The sequence below is a fragment of the Atractosteus spatula genome, chromosome 4, assembly GCF_055471065.1.
Source record: "Atractosteus spatula isolate fAtrSpa1 chromosome 4, fAtrSpa1.hap1, whole genome shotgun sequence".
Taxonomy (NCBI): Eukaryota; Metazoa; Chordata; class Actinopteri; order Semionotiformes; family Lepisosteidae; genus Atractosteus; species Atractosteus spatula.
In genome coordinates, this window is record NC_142709.1 from 51,784,890 (window position 1) to 51,806,528 (window position 21,639).

Genomic DNA, 21,639 nt, shown 5'->3' on the forward strand with positions numbered 1-21,639 from the left:
CAAAAGGCAAACTCTTGTTGCAGGCCAAGGGTTTTCATATGTGTGGTTTTTGTTGGCCTTTTACCTCTGATGTAATGGACCCCGTGCTTGCGACGTCATCAGTCCGCGTCGGCTGTGTTGGTGGGGTTTTAGGTTTCCCCACGAAAAGAAGTAAAGAAACAGTGGTGGTAAGTTAATTTGCTTATTGTTTACACGCATTGTATTGTATAGTATATTTTAATACAAATAAAAACCACCCATGTTTTTTTTTAATTATATTGTAGGTTTGTGTCCTAGTGGTCCAGTCCTCAGGTCTGTCTCTCAGTTACTGCAGATTGATTTCCGACAAGAGTTAAAATATAACACGATTACTATTAATGATTTTGATATCGCCTGACATAGAGTAAAACATAACACTGACATGCAGTCGTGCTAGTCGGGTGCCATGCATTGTACAAAATGTCACATCGCAGCTAAAGACTAGTAAAATGCTCTAATTTTGTTTTCCTTTTAAAGAATGCAATGGTATTAGCTCGCAAGCCTCTCATTTAAGGCACTATTTGGCTTTTGATTAAATCATTTACTTCTATGTAGTGCTATGATGTTTACTTGGTGGATTATATTATATATGTGCGAAGGTAGAAACTTATTATGTGGACAACACAGTCATATTGCGAGGTATTTATAGAGATGACCGTACACTTAAAATTATTTGGCAGAAAATATTATTAATATAGTAAATAATATTTAGTACTGTAGGCTGGTACAAAAATAAAGTATAATGGTGATACGTATTATTAAATAATAAACAAATTCACCTTCTAGTTTAGTTACATTTAAGTTTCCCATTTATGTAAGTTCTTAGCATCAAATTAACTGCACAATGCAAAGTCCTTACACGCAATAAACAAAATCGTGGTTGTGACTGCTTAATGATAATTGAACGTTTCAGTTAAGAAAATTATAATAAAGGTATAAGTATATGAACTTAACTTTGTGTTCTGTGGTTTTGATAAGGTTCAGATGGATTTGATGAAAGGTTCAGACTATGCCCACTGTATGTGTTAATGTACATTAGGTAATTACTGTACAAAGTCGCGGTGAACTGTTCTTTACAAGAAGTGATCAACGTCTGCTTGAATATTTGAATTTTTATTGGGGAAAACAACGAGCATCAAGACATTTATGACAGCTTTTGCTCTTCTGGAGCTTTTATGTGTTATTCAGCTGTGTATGGAGTCAAATGCACTGTTTTTGCAATTACAGACTTTTGCAATTAAAGACATTGAAAAATGTCTGGAAGTTTCTATTTCGTCATTGTTGGTCACCATGACAACCCAGTCTTTGAAATGGAGTTTCTTCCTGCTGGCAAAGCAGAATCAAAGGTGTGTTCTTGTCTGCCACCCTGGTAGCATAGGCTGCATGGGCCGATTTTTCCTATTGTTTCCCCTAGATTGTGTTCCTTTTTTAATAATCTTGCATTTATATGTGTTCAAATTAACTAAAGACTACCGAGTGCCTACAGCCAGATGTCAGTTTTGGAAGCTATCAGGTGATTTCAGAATAGCCAAACCTGCTGTAGAATTGCATGAGATAAGTCACAGATTTAATTTTCACATGAAGCTCGTCTAAGCCATGTTGCTGCACATCTTTATGTATCTTTCAACTACATTAGTTTGCTTCAGGTCATGATGTGATTAGTCCATATGAAAAATAACAGTTTGCTTGAAAGCTACTTGTCTGTATGTGCAGCACAATGTCCTTTACTCTGAAAAGCACCGGCTTTCGTGTTTTTGTGTTATAGGATGACCATCGGCACCTCAACCAGTTCATAGCTCATGCTGCTCTCGACCTGGTGGATGAAAACATGTGGTTGTCAAACAACATGTACCTGAAAACGGTTGACAAGTTCAATGAGTGGTTCGTCTCTGCCTTTGTCACAGCTGGGCATATCCTTTCCCATATGGGCTTGAGTAATCCGTTAAAATCTGTCTGCATGTTTTAGTAGCTTTCTTTTTTATCAAGGTGTGTATGGAACATTAGTCTGCTCATGTTTTGTTTATACTATCAGAAACCTATTAATATGTATTGTTTTTTTCGAGAAAGAATCAAGTTCTTCAAAATCAGGTGCGATTGTTGTTTCACTTCATGAAAAAATATTTTTTCAAGATTTTACTTCCTTAACTAATTTCCTACATATGAGGTTTATCATGCTCCATGATGTAAGACAGGAAGATGGGATAAAGAACTTTTTTAATGATGTATATGACTTGTATATTAAAGTAAGTCAGTGTCCCTATTAATCTTTTTTCAATTGTTTTCTGATTTTGTTAATCGTTTGGGAATTTCTTTCTTAGAACTTTAGAACTGTGTATAAAAAAACATTGTCATTCCTGTAAATATGCCAGTTCATATTGATCCAGTTTTGTCTCAAAAACATCCCTTTTTGTCTTATTTATTGGCTGCTTCTGAACTTTCAAATGGGCTTATGCCTTTTAGGGGGATGATTTCAATCTAACACCAACAGTGAGCTGCATTTCAGTAAAACGTGGTCTGGCATTCATTCTCTCAAATCTCATTGAATGTGTTCTGAGACTCAGAATTGGAGTACTTATGAAGCAGACAGGTCACAGTATAAAGGGACACAGGGAGCAGGTAATCCAAAGTAGCTTGATTACAGACTTGTTCCTTTTTTTTTTTTTAGTTTGCAATGAACCCATTTTATGAAGCCAACACGCCGATCAGATCAACGGCCTTTGACCGAAAAGTCCACTTTCTTGGCAAGAAGCACCTCCTGAGTTAAGAGAGGATCCAGCTCTGCTGTAAATCTGCTATGAATTCACAACAGTTGAATGTTTCTGATTTAAGGTGGTTTATACCTCTTTATGCACCTCAAGTGGCAGCCCCAAATGCGCCTTATGCATTTCCTTTAAGTGGGTATTTCAGTGAAGTTTTCCTCTGAACATTTATTCTAATTAATTTTTTTTCCTGAAAACCTGAAATCTTCTAATGTGGTAGCTGTTTTTTTTTTTGTGTGTTTGGGGACTTTTTTTTTTACCTTTTGTTGGGCGGGATCTCAGTAAACCTTTAAATAAATAAGAAGTAAAAATTCAATAGTATGCACGTTTAGAAAGTAAATGAGAATGAAAAAATGTTTTTAACTTTTTAAAAAGAGCTGCACAAATCTACAGGAATTTAAATATGAACAGTGCTTATCTTCTGATATGGATATTAAAAGTATTCATGTTCAATATCCAAAAACTTTATTGCAGAAAAATCTTAAAGGTAAATTGTACTATAGAAGTGGTTTAAAGCTTTTTTTGTCCTGTGAAGAGACAGTATCTATAAAATGGAATTGGAAACACCAAAAGAAATCACACCTGATGGGTTTCACTCCGAGACGCTCTTATTCATCAAACCTTAAGGCCACTGAAGTCCATAGCACCGCGACTTAAGGAATGACCTTTTTTAGAGACTGTCAGAGTTAGAAATCAATTCTATGCTTCACAGAAACATTGGGAGAGCAAGAGCTAGCCAGAGCTTATAGGCTTTTATAGTGCAAGGCAGAGATGAGTCATAACGAAAGTAGATACTGTGTCCAAGGCCGATGATATCATTACAAGGCTGAGCCCTCATGCTTTACATCGGGGAACACAAGAGTCAGGGCTTCAAAATCATATCCAGTGTTGACCAGTGTTCTAAGGAGTCTGCCTGTTTCCTGTTATCACAAGACTGGTGATGGTTTGGAGGACAAATGGGCTAAGAAGGAGGGGAATCACATTCAGAAACACAGTGCCCTTATCATGCTGCTATATGCCCATGTTGCAAAACTTTGCACAGCTCTGTCATGGAGGCAGACTGTGTCATCCAGGCAGCAAGTGTGGATATTAATGAGGGGTGAAGGCACAGGAAAAGTTTTACAATTACTTTAGACTTTGTGGTTTTACATTTCTCACATACTTTGACTGTTTTGTGAGAACTTGTGCTTTGCAATCATCTTAACATTAAGAAAAGTAAAAATACAGAATCCAAAGCAGTGAACATTGTAAATACCCACGGAAAGGATATATTTTGGGAACCCAGTTAGTTCTGCCACTTTTTGACTGTTCTGATTAGCATCTTCAGTTTTTTTTTACTTTACCTGTAGGCCAATTTACAGCGCTAACAGACTCTTGTGCTAATACACATTGTCTTGCTTGTGTGAGGATACCTGTATGTGATTGGTTATGTACTTAGTATGTCTTCCCTTATGCTGTATCATTACATTATAGTACTGACCTGATCCTCAGAAGAGGTCAACAGCGTCTTTTTTTCTTAAGGAAGTTTAAGTATTTTAAGGTCGATAATTCATCGTTGATTTTGATCTACCGGTCCTTCCTTGAATCTGTTCTAACTTTTACCCTGATTTGCTGGTTTGGCAACCTGAATCTGAGAAGCAAGAACAAACTGGGCAGCCTTGTGAAAATATGTCAGAGGGTGTTGGTGTTGATCTTCTGGCCCTCTCCTCTATCATTTGCGTGTTTTGTGTAAAGCAAAATCCATCTGCAATGAGATGCAATCCATCAGAACGCAGAGACTGACTCCCCAACTCCGAAACCAACAGATTCAAGTTCTCATTCATACCTGTAGCCATATCATTATTTAACACTTGACCTTCTATGTAAATATGTATGTATATTGTTGTTCCTGTCTTTTTTTTTCCTTCTGTCTGTACACCAGCACTGCTGCTGTAAAACAACTTGCACCCACCTCCCCGGGGATAATAAAGACACTCTCTCTTGTAGTCACAGTACTTTATATTCTAAATATTATGTTTGCCATTAGAAACGCTGTATTTTCCAAGTGTATATACTGTAGGTAATTTTGTAAATTATTTAACAGAGTGCCCCGCAGTTTCTGCCCATGTTTCTAGATATTTTAGATGTTGAGTCATTGGAGCATTAAAGGAAAATATTTTTTTTACCTTTCCTAGTATAGAAGGGTAAACAGTTTAACTTTTTTTCTTAACATTATTCTTGAATTACAATTCAGCCATGTGAAATATGATCAGATTTAATCAAAATACAGTAAATCCTACTATTTGGATCTGTGAGCAATTTAGTGCTCAACACTTATGAGGTTTTATTCAAGTTCATTTGCAAATTTGTAAAATGAATATTAATTAATGTTGGTCACTCTGGGTTGTAAAACTATACCTATTTATTTTGCTGTAAAATATTAATATTTTACTAGGGAGAAAACGATATGAAATGTGGAATGTTTATCGAGGTGACTGTTAAAAGTGTTCTTCCCTTTTTCATTATCCTATTATTCATCACACAAAAAACTTGTGACTGGATTATAGTATAATTCCGTTCAATCTTATTGTTTCATACGGAGTTGTATAAAGTTTATTTCTGCTTAACAGTCTTGAAGGAGACTTAAATTCTTATGCTTTCTGAATGTATCCCGTCTTATTTATACTATTACTTTACAGTCTGAGGAAGAATTCAAATCTGAGGAAAAGGGCTTCTGTTCATTATCATTATAATTTGATTGTAGTTAATTCTTCCTCGTAGTAAAGAAGGTACATTTTTAAATAACGATATAAGCAGATGTATAAACATCACTATTGCAATAAACAAGTATATTGCTTTACATCCTAAAAGTTGGAAGACTGTCTTCAACCTGCTAGTTATTGTGGTGTTAAGGTGAAGTAGAATTTAATTTTGAGGTAAAATGCATACAATGTAAAATAAATTCAACATCGTTGTGGCATTACAGCACATACAAGATAAATGTCAATAAAACAATTCTTTCCTGGCTGTGTATGCATACGCTGTGGCCAGCTGTCACAACACTGATGAATGTGTACAATTTTCTTTCCCTCTTGGAAAGTTACAGGAATGAGATTATAGGCTTGGCTTATAAAACACTCCATCAACAGGCAAGCATTGGAAACCGTGCATCAAATGCATCATAAAGGTGAATGTGTTACATGTCAGATGAAGAATGAAAGTTGCCTGAGCAGTGCCAGTACTCGGTGCATAGGAATCAGGCGGGGTTCCTCTGGCCTGTAGGCAAGACTGCACCACGACAATGACACTCCCCTGGGGGACTAGAGTGCTTACCACATGAAAAAGCACCAGGACATCTCAGCCTGCACATCTCGGGTGGCCATACAGTCCTCATTTTCACGGGCTGTAGCAGTAAGCAGTAAGCCAAAACAATTAATAGTTTCCATCCTCAAACTGGGAAATGCTTGTGTATTGGTAAATGTTTAAAACAATTTCATCAGGAAATTGGATTACGCAATATTGCAGATATCTGCGGTTTTTACATCTTGTCTGTACTGTACCTCTATAGTGGAGCACTTCAATTATTTCAAAAACAAGAATAATGAAATATATGTGTATCATTCTTTTATGTGGTCTTTTAACAGAAAAATTGGCCATGAATAATAAGAAAAAATAAGCTATATGATCATTTTCCCTTTTAAAGCTTTCTCTGTAGGAGTGGCCCATCTCTTACTTTACACAATATACACTTTAAGAATGTAAATGTTTGCCCTGTGAATGTTATCTGCATTTTTGAAAATCTGATAAAAACGTATCATATTGTTGTTGAAACATTTCCCAATCGGTCAATATACACTCTTCTCTTATCAAATGTTTCATTCACACTCTTTAACTTTACATGTCTATAAAAATAGAGATTCAGACAATAAGTTGAAGTTGGTTATTTATTATCGGAGATAAATACAGGTGGTTAAAAATCAAATTAGTAGTTCTGACTAAGGAACATTAGGCTGCATTGCCACCTGTTATTCTGTCACTTGCACCTTCCTTTCTGAAAAATCCCAAGTAGTAGTGCTTTTAATGTAAAGTGTTCTTTCACTTGTACATCTGATGTCTTAGAAATTAAAAATTTATGAGAAGATATCATTTACTTGTCAAAACAACTGAGATTTTATTCTAAGAATTATTTTTTTAGGTTTGGCACCTTTTAAATCCATATACCCCTTTTAAAGAAAGTTAAATCTTATACAGTGTTGTCCAGCAGTTTTAGTCAAAAACCTAATCTTCATAGCACCCTCGTTAAAATCCATTATGATGATTGATAAGGTTATCAATAATCTACACAATGGAATGTCAGCCAGCAGTACAAGTCATGTTACTGTTGCTGCCGTTTTGATGTGAGCGTCAAACATACGGGGCTACGCTTTTGCAGCCTGTACATCAAGCCCAAGTCTCTACATCTGAACGTGAATGACGTGTGTGAAATCAACAACAGGAAGAGCTGGATTTGGGCTTCCTGTGAAGGTTCACAGTGTCTGTGGGGATGAGGTGGTCCGTCCGGTCCTCCGTGGCCAACACTCTGCGGACTGCCTCTTCGAAGGCCACGGCTACGTTGGTGGCGTCCTTGGCACTGGTTTCAAAGTATGGGTGGTTGCCGCCATCTCTGCACCACTGCTGGGCCTCCTCTGTCGTGACCTGCCTCTCTGTAACATCTACCTTGTTGCCCAGAACCACGAAGGGGAAGCTGTCAGGCTCCTTGACGTCAGCGTAGTAGATGAACTCCTTCTTCCAGTTAGCGAGGTTCTGGAAGCTCTGGCTGTCATCAACACTGAATGTGAGGAGGCAGCAATCAGAGCCTCGGTAAAAGGGAGTCCTCAGGCTTCGAAACCTCTCCTGACCAGCAGTGTCCCAGATCTGCATGGTAACAAAGTGTCCGTCCACCTCCAGATCTTTGTTCAGGAACTCCACCCCAATAGTGTGGAACAGATGGGTATCAAATTTGTTCGTGACGTAGCGGTTCATCAGGGAACTCTTTCCGACGCCGCCATCTCCCAGCAAGATGACTTTGAGCAACGACGATTTCGACGCCATTGTGGTAGAGGGTGATTGGTTTGCGAGCACAGGATATCCTGCAAGACAAAATCAGTCAGTTGTGAGCATGGCATCTCTAAATTTATCATCCTTAATGCTCATTAATGTCAGAACACCCATCATGGGCGCTGCTCTTGCAAGATGTTACTCAAACCTTCAGCAATAAATAGGTACTGGTTTACACTGAATCACACTCCTTCATGTCTGGGGTCATTCAAGAAGCCAAAGTCCCAGCACCAATCAACCCGAGAGCTCAGCATGTGGTGAGCTGCTAGAGCAGAGCTCATCTTAAAAAACATTTTCTTATGTTTCTGAAGGAAAGATGAGAAGATGCGATCTGTATTAGAAGTATGTTTTCTGTTTCATAAACAACCACAGGAAAAAATAGATATCACCCTTGTGCTCTCGAGCAGTAACAATAAGGAAACTCTTCAAGGGAAGAACAAAACCATATAAAAGATGTTTTTACTCATTAAATAGATTCTCCAATTCTGGACAGGAAAGCCTGTGGTGTGGAACTGCATGATCTCCTTTTATTGGTCTGTTTTTTCATTCCTCTTAAAAGCATGTCGCCTAGGTTCACCATCTGTGTCGGCCCCAACAGACCACTATCCCATCTAAGGGAGCAGTCCTACCTTGAGTCTGGGAAAATCTCTGTCAAAAAATAATTGAATTGACGGTATCGCCAAATATGACAAATTCCAAATTAAGCACAAAATCAACTTTGTGAAAATACTGTATGGTTCCTCTGTTGCAAGAGCAAGAGTTTACATAAAACTGCAATGTGAAGGGGCCCTTCCTGCTCACTAGTCACGGTCATGACTAACGTAATGTTCCAAAGTGATCTGCATGCAGAGTTAACCAGCAGTATTTTTTGACAAAACCATCTTGAAGTTAAGAGGAATATTTCTATTCGATTAAAAGAGAGCGTGCTTGTTTACAAGAGTTCTGGATGTTTTGTTGCCTCATTCTGAATCACAGACAACGACAACAATATATCACTACACATACCTGGAAATTCTGTTTTGTGATGTGTAAACTGGAGGTTTTACAAGTTACTTTATACATTTTATTTTCATTGTGGTTTGAAATGCACTGATCAATGCTGATTCTTTCTACCCCCGAAATATAAAAATAGCATTGTAGTTCATTGTAGATTCAGACAGTAAGTTGAAGTTGGTTATTTATTATCGGAGATAAATACAGGAGATTAAAAATCAAACGAGTAGTTCTGGCAATTCAGTTCAATTCCCCTTTAACTGAATTTGACAGCAACAGAGCTAAGTAGATGTATTGAATTCTTCACCTTTTCTCAACTAAGCTGAGAACAACTGTGAGGAACACATTTTTTTACAATATGAAGGAAATTATAAACCAGGTAAAAAACTTTTGAACATGTTACAGAATGTTTTCATTTAATCCTTTTAGTTTTCAAACGTTAAAACCTTAATAATACAAGTCTGAAAGCTGAAAAGAATTAGCACAGTTTCAAACTCCCTTATTTTTCATCATAGTTTCTAGCATAACAGAAAAACCACTGTTTAAGGGAAGAATTTCTGTATATCACACCTTCTGTAAATAGTTGCAAATGTAGTAATACAGGCATGAGTCAAAAGTGTTTTCCACAGCCATTGTTTCTCACACACTTTAAGCTTTGTGTAGGTATTTGATTTACTGGGTGTGCAGAGATAACCATTGAATTTATTTTATGTTACACTCTTGATGTAATAAAGCTGGAGTGCAAACATACACACTGTAGTCATCTTCATGGAAACCAGGACAGAAAAACTAATACTTTGGTAAAGTTTAACTTTTTTTATTTTTTTAATTCACAATTTACGGTTTTTACTCAAAAGAAAACCCGAATGGCTTCAGTGGAGCTACAAAAAAAAGTAATCTTGCTTTTTTCTTATTTTACCCAAATGTAAGCTGGCTGTAAAGGTTCACAGCTCTTGGGCTGCTCTGGTCTTTTCTCTTTAATCAGATGTTGTTGATTCCGATTTTGAACACTGTTTGGAAGAATATGACTTTCTCTGAAGTTCACATACTGCAAATAAATTCCTATATTTCCACAGTTCTGAAAGGAGTAATTGCTGTAATGCTGTGCTATGCAAGAACAGAACCACGCTTACCACTGCTGTACAGGAAATCTGCTCATGACTCCTGCCCCCAGAAACAGAGCTCCCTGTGATCTTAATTAAAACTATGACAAGAACCACTGTTAGAGACTTTTGGACATACTAGACAGTATTCAAAATTAGATTTGAGCCAATCAAACCACTGGCTTAAGAAACACTATGACTATTCTATCTTTTTTATTATTTCTAATTTGATCACATTTATGCTATTATGAGGACAATAATAGAAATAATGAGATGTATAAAAGGAAGTAATGAGATGTATAAAGGACAGAGAAACATCATGATTCCTTACCTTTACTGTTCAGTGTCAATCATCATTCAGTACCTACAAGGAAAAAATTAACACTTTAGTTTTCAGTTCCGGTGTGCATAACAAATTAATGTCATTAATAGACTGTGTAACAGATACTGATGCAAATAAAGAAGCAGACAAAAGAATTAAAATCAACAGAAGAGACAGACGGTAACATACTTGACTACAGCATTTCCATTTCAAATCTCAATGACAGCCAAAAGTCACAAAAATTAACACCATAAAAGGAAATTACTCAAATAATATTTACTATCAGCCTATATTTTCAATGTTAGTGTTAAGCCACATAAGAGAAAATTGGAAGATCAAATTTAACTCATTATCTGGCAATTGTATTATTTTCCCATCTTTAGAAGATAAAATGTGTTTAAGTACTGTATAATCTCAGAGTTCTGCATTTATAATTTTAGCTACCGGCCACCAAAGTCAGGTCCAGATACTACATATGTGGAAAATATAATTATATTTTTCATCATTTTCCATCTACTGTGCAGAGTTACTCTCACACTGATGGTTAGCGTCATATATTTTAAATATCTGATTTTAAAAAGACATAGATCTGGCATGAAGTTGCTAAATGCAGGGAACAGAACAGTTTTTTTTTTCAGCTTTGTAAACAGAATAGTTCAGGCCTATTATAGTTTTTATTTTTAGTAACATGCAAGTAATTTTCAGAAAGGAAAAGGTAGCATTCCTCTATTCTCTGTTTGTTAGAGACAAATAATGGTCTGCTATACCTTCACTATGGTTTTTAAATACATTGTTTGGAAATTACCAAAAAGCAACAAAACAAATATATATATGACAATTTTGACACAGTAATAATTGTATTGCAAAGCAAAATATTTTTCACATCATCAGTGAACACAACACAAGGCTACAGTACTTACTCAAAATAATAAGTACTAAAAAGTGGAAGAAACATCAAAATGATAGTCTTGATCACAGCAGCAAGACCCGGGAATGTCTAACTCTATATATAAAACATCTCTTCAAAACATTCTTTGCACTTACCAGTTTCTGGCTGTAGTCCAGTCTTGCACTGCCAATGCCAAAAGGCATCTAAGACCTTTCAGCTTCTCACCCATATTATCTCTCCGTACAAATGAGCTCTCTAAGTTACGTGTTTTCTACTACTTGCACGTGAATGGATGACAATCTAGATCTTTACCTTAAATAAATGCCAAACAAATTTCTTGAAGTTACGGTGTCAACATCAAGCTTCTGAGCTATTTAGCAGGGATCCTATATACACACACTGCAAACAGATGCTCATGGTAGAATGAAACATGTTTATAAGATGATCATAATATACAGTAAGTGATAGCCTAATAAACTGGGACACTGTCGCTGGGGTGCCATTCACTGAAGTCAGAGCCAATCTGAAAGAATTCCAAGTTTAGTTCTCATCAAGAGGCTGAAATTATGGCTTTGTATGGGCATAAAAAACATTGTTATTCTCTGCCAAGAGGTACAAAGAATCAATACTACAGTATTGGCACTTTCTGCTCTTAAGCAGATCAAAACTGCTGAAAAGGCGGATATTGTTCGTCACAAGCAACCAGACCCACAAACCGCCTGTGTCAGCTGCTTGAGCGAGGAACTGTACAAAGGTTCATTCGCATCATTCTCAATGCACACACATGCAACTCCAGAATCTACCGCACAGCTTAGCATCTTGTAATACAACAGAAAACCTCTGTAATAAAACTGGCAAAGAAGAAGATAAAATAAGTAAGTTTTTGTTAATGGGGCTGTTTGCAATGGCAACATTCTAGTCAACTTATTGTGAAATAGTGGGTCAGTTTGAGACTTTTGTTGTTCTTCCTCAGGCTTGTAAAACATGGGCACATGTTTACCTGCACAACGAGATGCCCGTGGTTGTACATGCTACATTAATCAAAAGCATAACCGGTCCATCTACTCCACACTACAAGGTCAACTGGCTTTGTCCTGTGGGCTGTGCTTAACGTTGACTTCTGGTATTCCTTCCTCGGATATTTGGTCTATGGAAAATTACGATTAGGAAACCCAAATAAATTTGGAAACTGTGTGATGGCAAAATACAAGTACAAGAAATGAATAGGTGAAAACAAATTTGCCATGGAAAATTCTATTATGTTTATACTGTAATTCTGCATATTTTAAGACCTGCCTTTCTGGATTTTTGTAATGGATAAGAATGATATTTTACACCATACCTTTGATAGTAATAGAATGTAAAATTATAAATGTAACATCAGTGAAACGGTTCTCTGTGCAACACACAGAGCACATCTGGAAGAAACTGCTGAGTCACACTATGGATGCTGAGTCAGTGGGGTATTCAGGAAGTGTCTTGATGGGGTTCTTGGCCATTAAGTACACAGGCAAGCAAGATGTGTCCTCCTCTCATCTCTAACCTCTCATGAGCTATCACTGCACAGCGTTTACCTTGAATGTCAGTCTCACGGTCTGCTTAAAAATAAAAAGTTACTTTTTTAAGTTTTACTTTAAAACAAGGTCCTTGATTGTTTTAACTGTCCTTGACTGGTGACTGGCAATGGATAAATTTAAGAGTATGTTCAGTTCAAAACAAGAATGCAATGTATAAAACTCTTTGAGACAAGATTTTGTCAGATTAGTGCTTAGCATCCCTGTACCTATTAACTGAGAAAAAAATCTTAAATGCAAAATTCAGGCAACTTTCTTTAAACATAATTCCTTCTTATATCCCAGTTTTCTAGCAACAAAATTAAATTAAAATGTAGCAGAGGGGATTTCAAGTTAAACAACAGCCCAGAGGTGTTAAGGTGTAGAAAATGAAGTGGCTTGAAGCTTTGATGTTTAAGTGCTTGTCTTTTCTTATTATAGATCACACTGCATCTTTTCAAATAACCCCTTATTTCTAACCAAAGTAACAATGTAGAGACATCTGACATACCGAACAAAGACATCAAACTTGCTTAAAGAAATGGACATGTCCCTTCAAAATTGCTCCACTTTCCCCTTATCTATCAGACTTTCATAAGGGCAATGAGAGATCTGCATTACTGTACAACAGATCACAGCCAAAATACCAAAAGCAATGAAAAAGGTATACAACAACCTCCTTTCCTTTATTACGAATGGTACAACTCCACATTCTTTACTCTTATTGTAAAAACTCTGAACAGATAAGGAACAAACTGTGAGATTGAGGTGACTGAATTAGCAGAGTACCACAGGGTTCTGTAGTAGACGTACTTATCTTTTAAAATTTTCACCAATAATATTATGCACTGAAATTTGTCAGGGCTACCTACCGCAGCTGTACCGATTATCCATAGTGTCCATTTTGGAAACCATTCTGGATGCTGAATCAAAACTGCTAGCTGGGGGAGGGGGGGGAAGGAGATAATCTTTTTGGATGTCTGGACAGCTGAGACATCTAACTATATCCGCAGACAACAAGTGCAGAGCTATTGGACTATCAAGCCTAGTGGAGACCAGATAGTTGTTGACCTTAGGAACTGGAATTGTCCAAGCCGACCAACCACACTTACAGTGGTGTGAAAAAGTGTTTGCCCCCTTCCTGATTTCTTATTTTTTTGCATGTTTGTCACACTGAAATGTTTCAGATCATCAAACAAATTGAAATATTAGACAAAGATAACACAAGTAAACACAAAATGCAGTTTTTAAATGAAGGTTTTTATTATTAAGGGAAAAAAAAAATCCAAACCTACATGGCCCTGTGTGAAAAAGTGATTGCCCCCCCTGTTAAAACATAAATCAACTGTGGTTTATCACATCTTTGGAAAGCTGAGTTCAATTTCTCTAGCCACACCCAGATCTGATTACTGCCACACCTGTTCTCAATCAAGAAATCACTTAAATAGGACCTGCCTGACAAAGTGAAGTAGACCAAAAGATCCTCAAAAGCTAGACATCATGCTGCGATCCAAACAAATTCAGGAACAAATGAGAAACGGAGTAATTGAGATTTATCAGTCTGGAAAAGGTTATAAAGCCATTTCTAAAGCTTTGGGACTCCAGCGAACCACAATGAGAGCCATTATCCACAAATGGCGAAAACATGGAACAGTGGTGAACCTTCCCAGGAGTGGCCGGCCGACCAAAATTACCCCAAGAGCGCAGCGACGACTCATCCAAGAGGTCACAAAAAAACCCACAACAACATCCAAAGAACTGCAGGCTTCACTTGCCTCAGTTAAGGTCAATGTTCATGACTCCACCATAAGAAAGAGACTGGGCAAAAATGGCCTGCATGGCAGAGTTCCAAGACGAAAACCACTGCTGAGCAAAAAGAACATAAAGGCTCGTCTCAGTTTTGCCAGAAAACATCTTGATGATCCCCAAGACTTTTGGGAAAATACTCTGTGGACTGACGAGACAAAAGTTGAACTTTTTGGAAGGTGTGTGTCCCATTACATCTGGCGTAAAAGTAACACAGCATTTCAGAAAAGGAACATCATACCAACAGTAGAATATGGTGGTGGTAGTGTGATGGTCTGGGCTGTTTTGCTGCTTCAGGACCTGGAAGACTTGCTGTGGTAAATGGAACCATGAATTCTGCTGTCTACCAAAAAATCCTGAAAGAGAATGTCCGGCCATCTGTTCGTGACCTCAAGCTGAAGCGCACTTGGGTTCTGCAGCAGGACAATGATCCAAAACACACCAGCAAGTCCACCTCTGAATGGCTTAAGAAAAACAAAATGAAGACTTTGGAGTGGCCTAGTCAAAGTCCTGACCTGAATCCGATTGAGATGTTGTGGCATGACCTTAAAAAAGCAGTTAAGGCTCGAAAACCCTCCAATGTGGCTGAATTACAACAATTCTGCAAAGATGAGTGGGCCAAAATTCCTCCACAGTGCTGTAAAAGACTCATTGCCAGTTATCGCAAACGCTTGATTGCAGTTGTTGCTGCTAAGGGTGGCCCAACCAGTTATTAGGTTTAGGGGGCAATCACTTTTTCACACAGGGCCATGTAGGTTTGGATTTTTTTTTCCCCTTAATAATAAAAACCTTCATTTAAAAACTGCATTTTGTGTTTACTTGTGTTATCTTTGTCTAATATTTCAATTTGTTTGATGATCTGAAACATTTCAGTGTGACAAGCATGCAAAAAAATAAGAAATCAGGAAGGGGGCAAACACTTTTTCACACCACTGTACGTGCAGGCCTGCTGTTGCAGGGAAAAAGGGGGTTACCCAAGAGCAGAGGAGAAAAGAAAGCGTAGGAGGAAGAGAGATTGGAGCAACAGGGGTTTTCAATACCACAGACAAACGAATTACTGGTAACAGGAAGTAGACAGGATTAATACATGCACGTTTCATAAATACCAAGCAACTCAAACTGCATTTGCAGGATATTGTATTTCTAATTCTAGGCTTGATCAAAGTTCCTACTTCAGACATGTTTCCATCCACATTCCATCACCTGTTTAAAGGCCATCCCATTTAGAAGATTTTTTAACTCCTATTCCTTATAACACACCATCATACTTCCTGGATTCCTGTAATACACAGTATGCATTAATAAATGCAGTGGTTTTGATTGTTAAAGTTTTAGACATACAGTACATCCATTAACCCAGAGATTTTATAATGTACATAGTAACACTAATTCTGTAAACACTGTAGCTGTCTTCTTGTATACTTCTTTGATTAAATAATGCTACAAGAGTTTGAGTCTCCTTGTTAAAGAATGTCCAACAAACAAGTAATAGCAAATAAAAAATCCATAAGAGATTCTGACAGGATCATATAGGGGTTCTTTTTCAGACTCAGTAGTTACACAGGGATGCTGTCCTAAGAGTGTCACCACAGAAAACTAAAAGGGAATTAATTAAGGATGGAGAATAGGAAATACTTCTTTGCACGAAGTTGTAGCTGTCTAGAACTGGCTTCCAAGCCAGGTGACTGAGGCCCAAATGCTGGTTGGCCAGAAACTAACTTTTATATTCTTTTAGCTACTAAATTAGCTAATGAGCAAAATGGATCAAGTCCAAGTGTGTTCTTTGGTGTATATCATTTCATTTCCCTGTAATTGGTGGCAATACACTTAACAAATACTACCATCTTTCATAGGCAAAAGACACTATACTTCACAATATTGTAATCAATGCTTATTTTAGGTGTAGATTCAACCTTATTGTAACTGGATGTGGCATTTTAAAGACCTTTCTTAGGGGTCACATCTCAAAATATTGATAAGGAAGCTTTAGATCTCTTTCAGTAAGGTCTGGGACAGGCACAGACAGCAGCAGTGTTATACTGGGCATCCCAGCAAAAACGTTACAATGTTTCCTCATACTTTCTTTTGGAAAGGGCACAAAATATGGCTGCAAAAATCAGAGGAATATGCAAGAAGAAAGATACAAAAGAATGTTTCAAAACCCACGTCACATTAATATTTTGCTTGATATTGTGATGATAGAATATCACGATGCGTCATATACATAAAATCACACTGTCCGATTGCAGTTCTTCTAACCGCATTCCATTGCAAGTTCAGAATAACTAGTTTCTAATAGGGTCTATATATCTCCGTGCCGTTCCCCGACTAATACTGAACTCTTGCCACATTACAGTGGTACAGTACATATTGTTCCATGTCTAACAAGGAAACATTCACTGCCCTTGTGCTTTGGATCACTGTCAATGGGGTCTACTTGCTAAGGGCACTAGCAGAGCAGAGGGAAACATTCCATTCATGAAACGTTTCGATAAGACAGACTAGAAAGAAGCCCTTAGTTTATCTCCCCCAAAAATTAAACTTTGGATTGCAGCCTAATACATTATAAGTAAAAGGGCCTCTAATTCAAATATCCTATACACAAAGTTGATGTTATTGAAAAATCCAATTAATGCAATGGTTTGCTTCACAGGTATTTTATGTCCCTCTGCAATATACAAACGTATTAAGTTCTGAAGAGCCACAAGACATGGTTTTCATTTCAACTAAGCTCCAACCCAAACACATGTTTGGATAGTGGAGATGAACGCGATCTTGAAGAATCACTTCTATAAATATATACAGAAGTGAATAGGGATCTCTAAAACTGGGTCCAGAGACAATGCACTACATAACTGAATATGCCTGGCACATCTTCCTCAAGCCCTTTAAAGTGCAACGCATCCGACAGTAATTCTAAAATGCCTCTAAATATAAAACAGCCCTGTTTTTCCCAGTGCACGCCACGGCATCCTAAAAATGGATCTGGAAAGAACCTGGCCCACTTTTTTGCGATGCTGTCCCGATTCCCACCTGCAGTTTCACATTTCTCCTGGGCCTCAGGGAGACACTCCCAGACTCCCAGGTGGATTCACAGTTCCCAGTGTGCTGGGCTTCCAGTTGGTAACAGAACTATTTAAATACGTATCAAACAAGGATTTTTTTCCAGGAGTGTGAACTGCAGTGTACAAAAACAATTACTGAAAAATAAAAAGGATGTTATGCTTTAAGTGATTTTACATTGTTTCAGGACAATTCCGACAAATCATTCAAACCCTGTGCACAGTATAAAAAATATCAATATAAAAGAATATATTTGTATTTATCTTATATAATATCTTCTTGGGAAGAAAATACATCTTGGCAAAATAGATGATTCTTGTTCTGTAGTTTGTATTTTTCAGTTTAGCACGTAAGATATGAATCTGATGTGTTGAAAAACAGTAGATCACATTGAGGCTGCAAAACCACAGTAACCCCAGTATTGCCTGCGTACAATATACACCAACTATTAGTTTATGTTGCCTGAAACGACCTGGAGTAAAACCTCTAACGACAGTTTTTCAAATAAATTTTAAGCATGTCTTTATCCAGTCTCTGAAGAGCTTACATTCAATGTGGGGAAAGTGTGTATTATTTGTCTCATATCCCTAATCCCATGTTGTGCAGAGTTGATATACAAAGCAATGCGAAATTTTGTTTGCTTTCGTTAAGGAGTATCTTACCACAGTTGTATATTGACCTTATTTCTCAGATCACCACTGAACGAACCACATGCATGCCTACAAAGTCACAGTTTCCAGAATGTTCTGAAACAACGAATCCAAATCATACAGTCCTAAATTGTAATTTGATAGCATGTATGCAACAATAGATAGGCCACTAAAAGAAACAAATGTAGAAAAACACCCCACATTTTAACTTTAATACTTGTTTGGTCTAGGAAATGTTTAAAGAGCTCGCAGCGGCTCTCATGGAGCCAAAAGTCTGAAAAAAATAACTTTCAAATTTTCCAAACGACCATATATAAATATATAAATATATAAATCTGCTATAAGCAGATTTGTTAAAAAAAAAACATCTACTTTTGGCATTTAATAGTTGAGGACTTAACATATTTTCTTTAAAAAAGAGTCTATTTTCTGCAAACAAAACCTGATTTCAATCGTTCTCGTTCGACCACATTTGTTTGCTAGCATCACCCACAGTTCCTTCCAGGATCTCCCACGAATACCTTCTAACGAAGGTAACGATTTCTGCAGGGCCAAGCCTGAGACATCGGAAATAAATCTCGGCGCCCCGCAGCGCTCATTTTTCGGAAACCCCCTCTGTTTGTGTCTTGAATCATGTGCTCCGCGACCAGCAGCAACAGATAGGACTCGCTCCCAAGTCACAAGATCTCAGATTTCTATACGTGTCCCCCAACCCCTCAAGCTCAATACGGTACGTGATTTTGTATGTTCACAACACCGACAGTAACTTAGCAAAAAACAGTTGTTTTTTTTCTGAGTATTTATTACAGGTAAACTGAGTATTTATAGTAAATTATAAACTTTTACTATAAATAAATAAACCAACTGTGGCCAGTTCCAAGTAATTGATCTAACACCATTACAAAAGGAGTTTCTTTCTAAATATTGTTACAAAATTATACGTTGTACTAATCTACTTATTATATAAAACCTAATTCTTCTTCCCAGCTTTTGCGCCTAAGGCTTTTTTGTATTAGGAACTGATGTTCAATTTCGGAGCATAAAAATCGCCCTAGACTCACATACTGTAGGAGTAGGGTCTATGTACATGTTAATACAGATATAAACGTTTTTTTATATATCTTTCTACAGCGTTTTTCCTGATAAGTACTCCGCCAGGAAGCTGGCATTTTTACAGTTAAATACTGCACAAGCCTGGAGTCAGCAGAGGCGAGTATCAGAGGGATATCCAGACTCAGCTAGCGTCTTCTGTACGTGTAGCTCACTTAACACTATTATATACTGTACCGAGCAGGTCACCTGGAAACTGCCCGTCTAAACAAAAGCAGACAAAGACAATTTAGGAAAACAAAACTGGACGTCTGTTATATCAAGGCCCGCACTAGACAGGAGATCTGTGCGCTGATGCTCACTCGTTAACGACAGAAACGTTTTCAAGATTGCAATGTTGTCGCTGAATTAAAAATACAGCTAGAGACACACAAATCTGCTCCACCGCGCAGCAGAAATTAAGTTTTAATTCAACGTAAACAAACCGAACTGCCTCTCCGCTACGTCACTAACAAGCATCTAGCAAATCATGCCTTTAGAGAAACAGTACAATATTTTCAAGGCGGGCAATCAAGTGAAGCTTTTAGTATTCATTATTATGAAATAAACAGTTGTGTAAGTTTCTCACCCTGGCCTGCTTCTCTGCCACTTTTCTTCCACCTCCAGATGACTATAACTGCCTACTCCTCGCCGCGATTAAAACAGTGACGCTGCCCGGGCAGAAATCAGATCATGACACGTTACGAGTTTCAGGGCAGCCCCCAAAGACACCTGAGCCTCACCTGTATCGGGGACCGGCGTGAACGTCAGACGGTGCTATCGCCTCTTCTTACGTCTTACTGACCGCTTCCCGGTCTCCCTGCCCCGCAGCTCCGCACTGACATGGCGCCGCTGACTCTCATGTGACCCCGCGTCAAGTCCCGCCTCCTGCCGGAGCTCCGCCGCCGCCGGTATCATCTCTCCGAGTACAAGGACAAGCGACTATTCTGGTCCTGTCTGAGCTACACGCTCTCCAAAACTCATTTTAAACGTTCAGTGCAGTAGTCTTCAGCGTGTATTCACACACGGGTTAGCGGTTCATGCTTGCAGACACACGTTCACCTTTCCGAAAGAAATCCACCTAGCGCGCTAGTGAAATGGCATTTATGTGGAGAATAATGATAATCAAGTTGTAGTACAATGTAGGTGAGTTGAAGGACAGACTACAGGGAATGACACATATTTAAAAAACTATTTTAAGACATTTGCATGAAGCATATTAAACTGTACTTCACAGCTCTGTATGTCTCTTGAAATTCCTATTCCAAAGATCGTTTGCTAAATGTGAACACCTTTATGAACTAAGCAATGGATGGCCTATAGCCGGTTTAGAATTGTCCCAGTTCTCTATAGTAACCTATTAGAACATTTCTACAGAAGTCAGCGAAGTGATAATTGTAAGGGCACACACCCATCACACTCACCAGCATTACATCACATAAAAACAACATTTAAAGTGCATGACCCAGCAAAACCTGTGGCACGGTACACATAACAAGGGGAGACATACAGTAGAATCAACAAACAGAGAATCTTCAAGACAGAGAAATTATTTTTAAATAACTTTCTGGAAAAAAAGATCCTTCTGCTACGATCCATTTGATCAGACAGGCTTTAAGCCTTCATGAAAATCTTCCCACCTCTGGCATGAATAGTCAAGCTGTTTGTACTCTGTATCCAAATGTGACCCCCGGGCAAGGCTCTTTTAGGCAAACATTTATCCTTTGCTATGAATCTGGAGACTGGAGCTTGTCACATTGAATTTTCCTTTCTCCTTTGATACATAAATCATAGAAGATCGGGGACCATTAAATGTTTGTGACTGTTAATTGATTGCCCCAGTGCTACGGAGATTTCAAAAGGCCTATCACAATATAGTTAACTGACACAGTGATAAACTGAGGTATTGCAAGAGATATGCAGCACCTCAGCAGTAATAAATGTGTCTAGGGGCTAATTCCAATTTACTTAATTTTCCCATAACACAACTAGGCATACAGTAGTTCACTGTTGATAAAACATAACCTTGTTTCATTTGAAATGTAAGGGCAGTCAGACACTATACTGTTTAATTTTATACTGTTTAATTTTTTTACCTATTCCAGTGGTTTTGCATTTCTGGTAGTTTTTTTATAATATCAAAATGCATGTAATCAAAAATGTTAAGCATTAAATTTGGTCTCTTTCTCTATTAATATAAAATTCTTCTGAAGGAGTTTCATTTTTTGTGGCTTTGGGAGTAGATGGACTTATAGGACTTGAAATTAATAATACATATATTCTATAAAATCTCCAACATATCTTGTGCACTGTGCTAA

The 21,639-nt window shown here is 37.7% G+C and overlaps 2 protein-coding genes across 3 annotated transcripts; one reads left to right on the forward strand and one right to left on the reverse strand.

Moving 5' to 3' along the window:
* The first annotated feature begins 83 nt into the window (after nt 1-83).
* Nucleotides 84-4,762, forward strand: trappc2 (trafficking protein particle complex subunit 2). The gene is made up of 5 exons (XM_088912919.1): nt 84-167; nt 1,246-1,364; nt 1,784-1,927; nt 2,175-2,261; nt 2,684-4,762. The coding sequence occupies exons 2-5, from the start codon at nt 1,272-1,274 to the stop codon at nt 2,780-2,782; spliced, it is 423 nt and encodes a 140-aa protein (XP_088769045.1). The 5' UTR covers nt 84-167; nt 1,246-1,271; the 3' UTR covers nt 2,783-4,762.
* Nucleotides 4,763-6,686: 1,924 nt separating this feature from the next.
* On the reverse strand, nt 6,687-20,194 carry rab9a (RAB9A, member RAS oncogene family). Of its 2 annotated transcripts, none has more exons than XM_088912917.1 (3): nt 20,065-20,194; nt 10,281-10,313; nt 6,687-7,885 (listed from the first exon to the last, which is right to left on the reverse strand). In XM_088912917.1, the coding sequence occupies exon 3, from the start codon at nt 7,845-7,847 to the stop codon at nt 7,242-7,244; it is 606 nt and encodes a 201-aa protein (XP_088769043.1). In that variant the 5' UTR covers nt 7,848-7,885; nt 10,281-10,313; nt 20,065-20,194; the 3' UTR covers nt 6,687-7,241. The 2 variants fall into 2 exon arrangements, with proteins under 2 accessions (XP_088769043.1, XP_088769044.1); XM_088912918.1 differs by lacking the exon at nt 20,065-20,194 and adding an exon at nt 19,911-19,970.
* Between the last annotated feature and the right edge of the window lie 1,445 nt (nt 20,195-21,639).

Bases quoted from the DNA above. Each gene is read 5' to 3' on its own strand.
- trappc2 (XM_088912919.1), top strand. From the start codon at position 1,272: ATGTCTGGAAGTTTCTATTTCGTCATTGTTGGTCACCATGACAACCCA. The intron at 1,928-2,174 runs CATATCCTTTCC...ACTAATTTCCTA, and splicing joins CTGCCTTTGTCACAGCTGGG to CATATGAGGTTTATCATGCT. The intron at 2,262-2,683 runs GTAAGTCAGTGT...TTTTTTTTTTAG, and splicing joins TATATGACTTGTATATTAAA to TTTGCAATGAACCCATTTTA.
- rab9a (XM_088912917.1), bottom strand. From the start codon at position 7,847: ATGGCGTCGAAATCGTCGTTGCTCAAAGTCATCTTGCTGGGAGATGGC.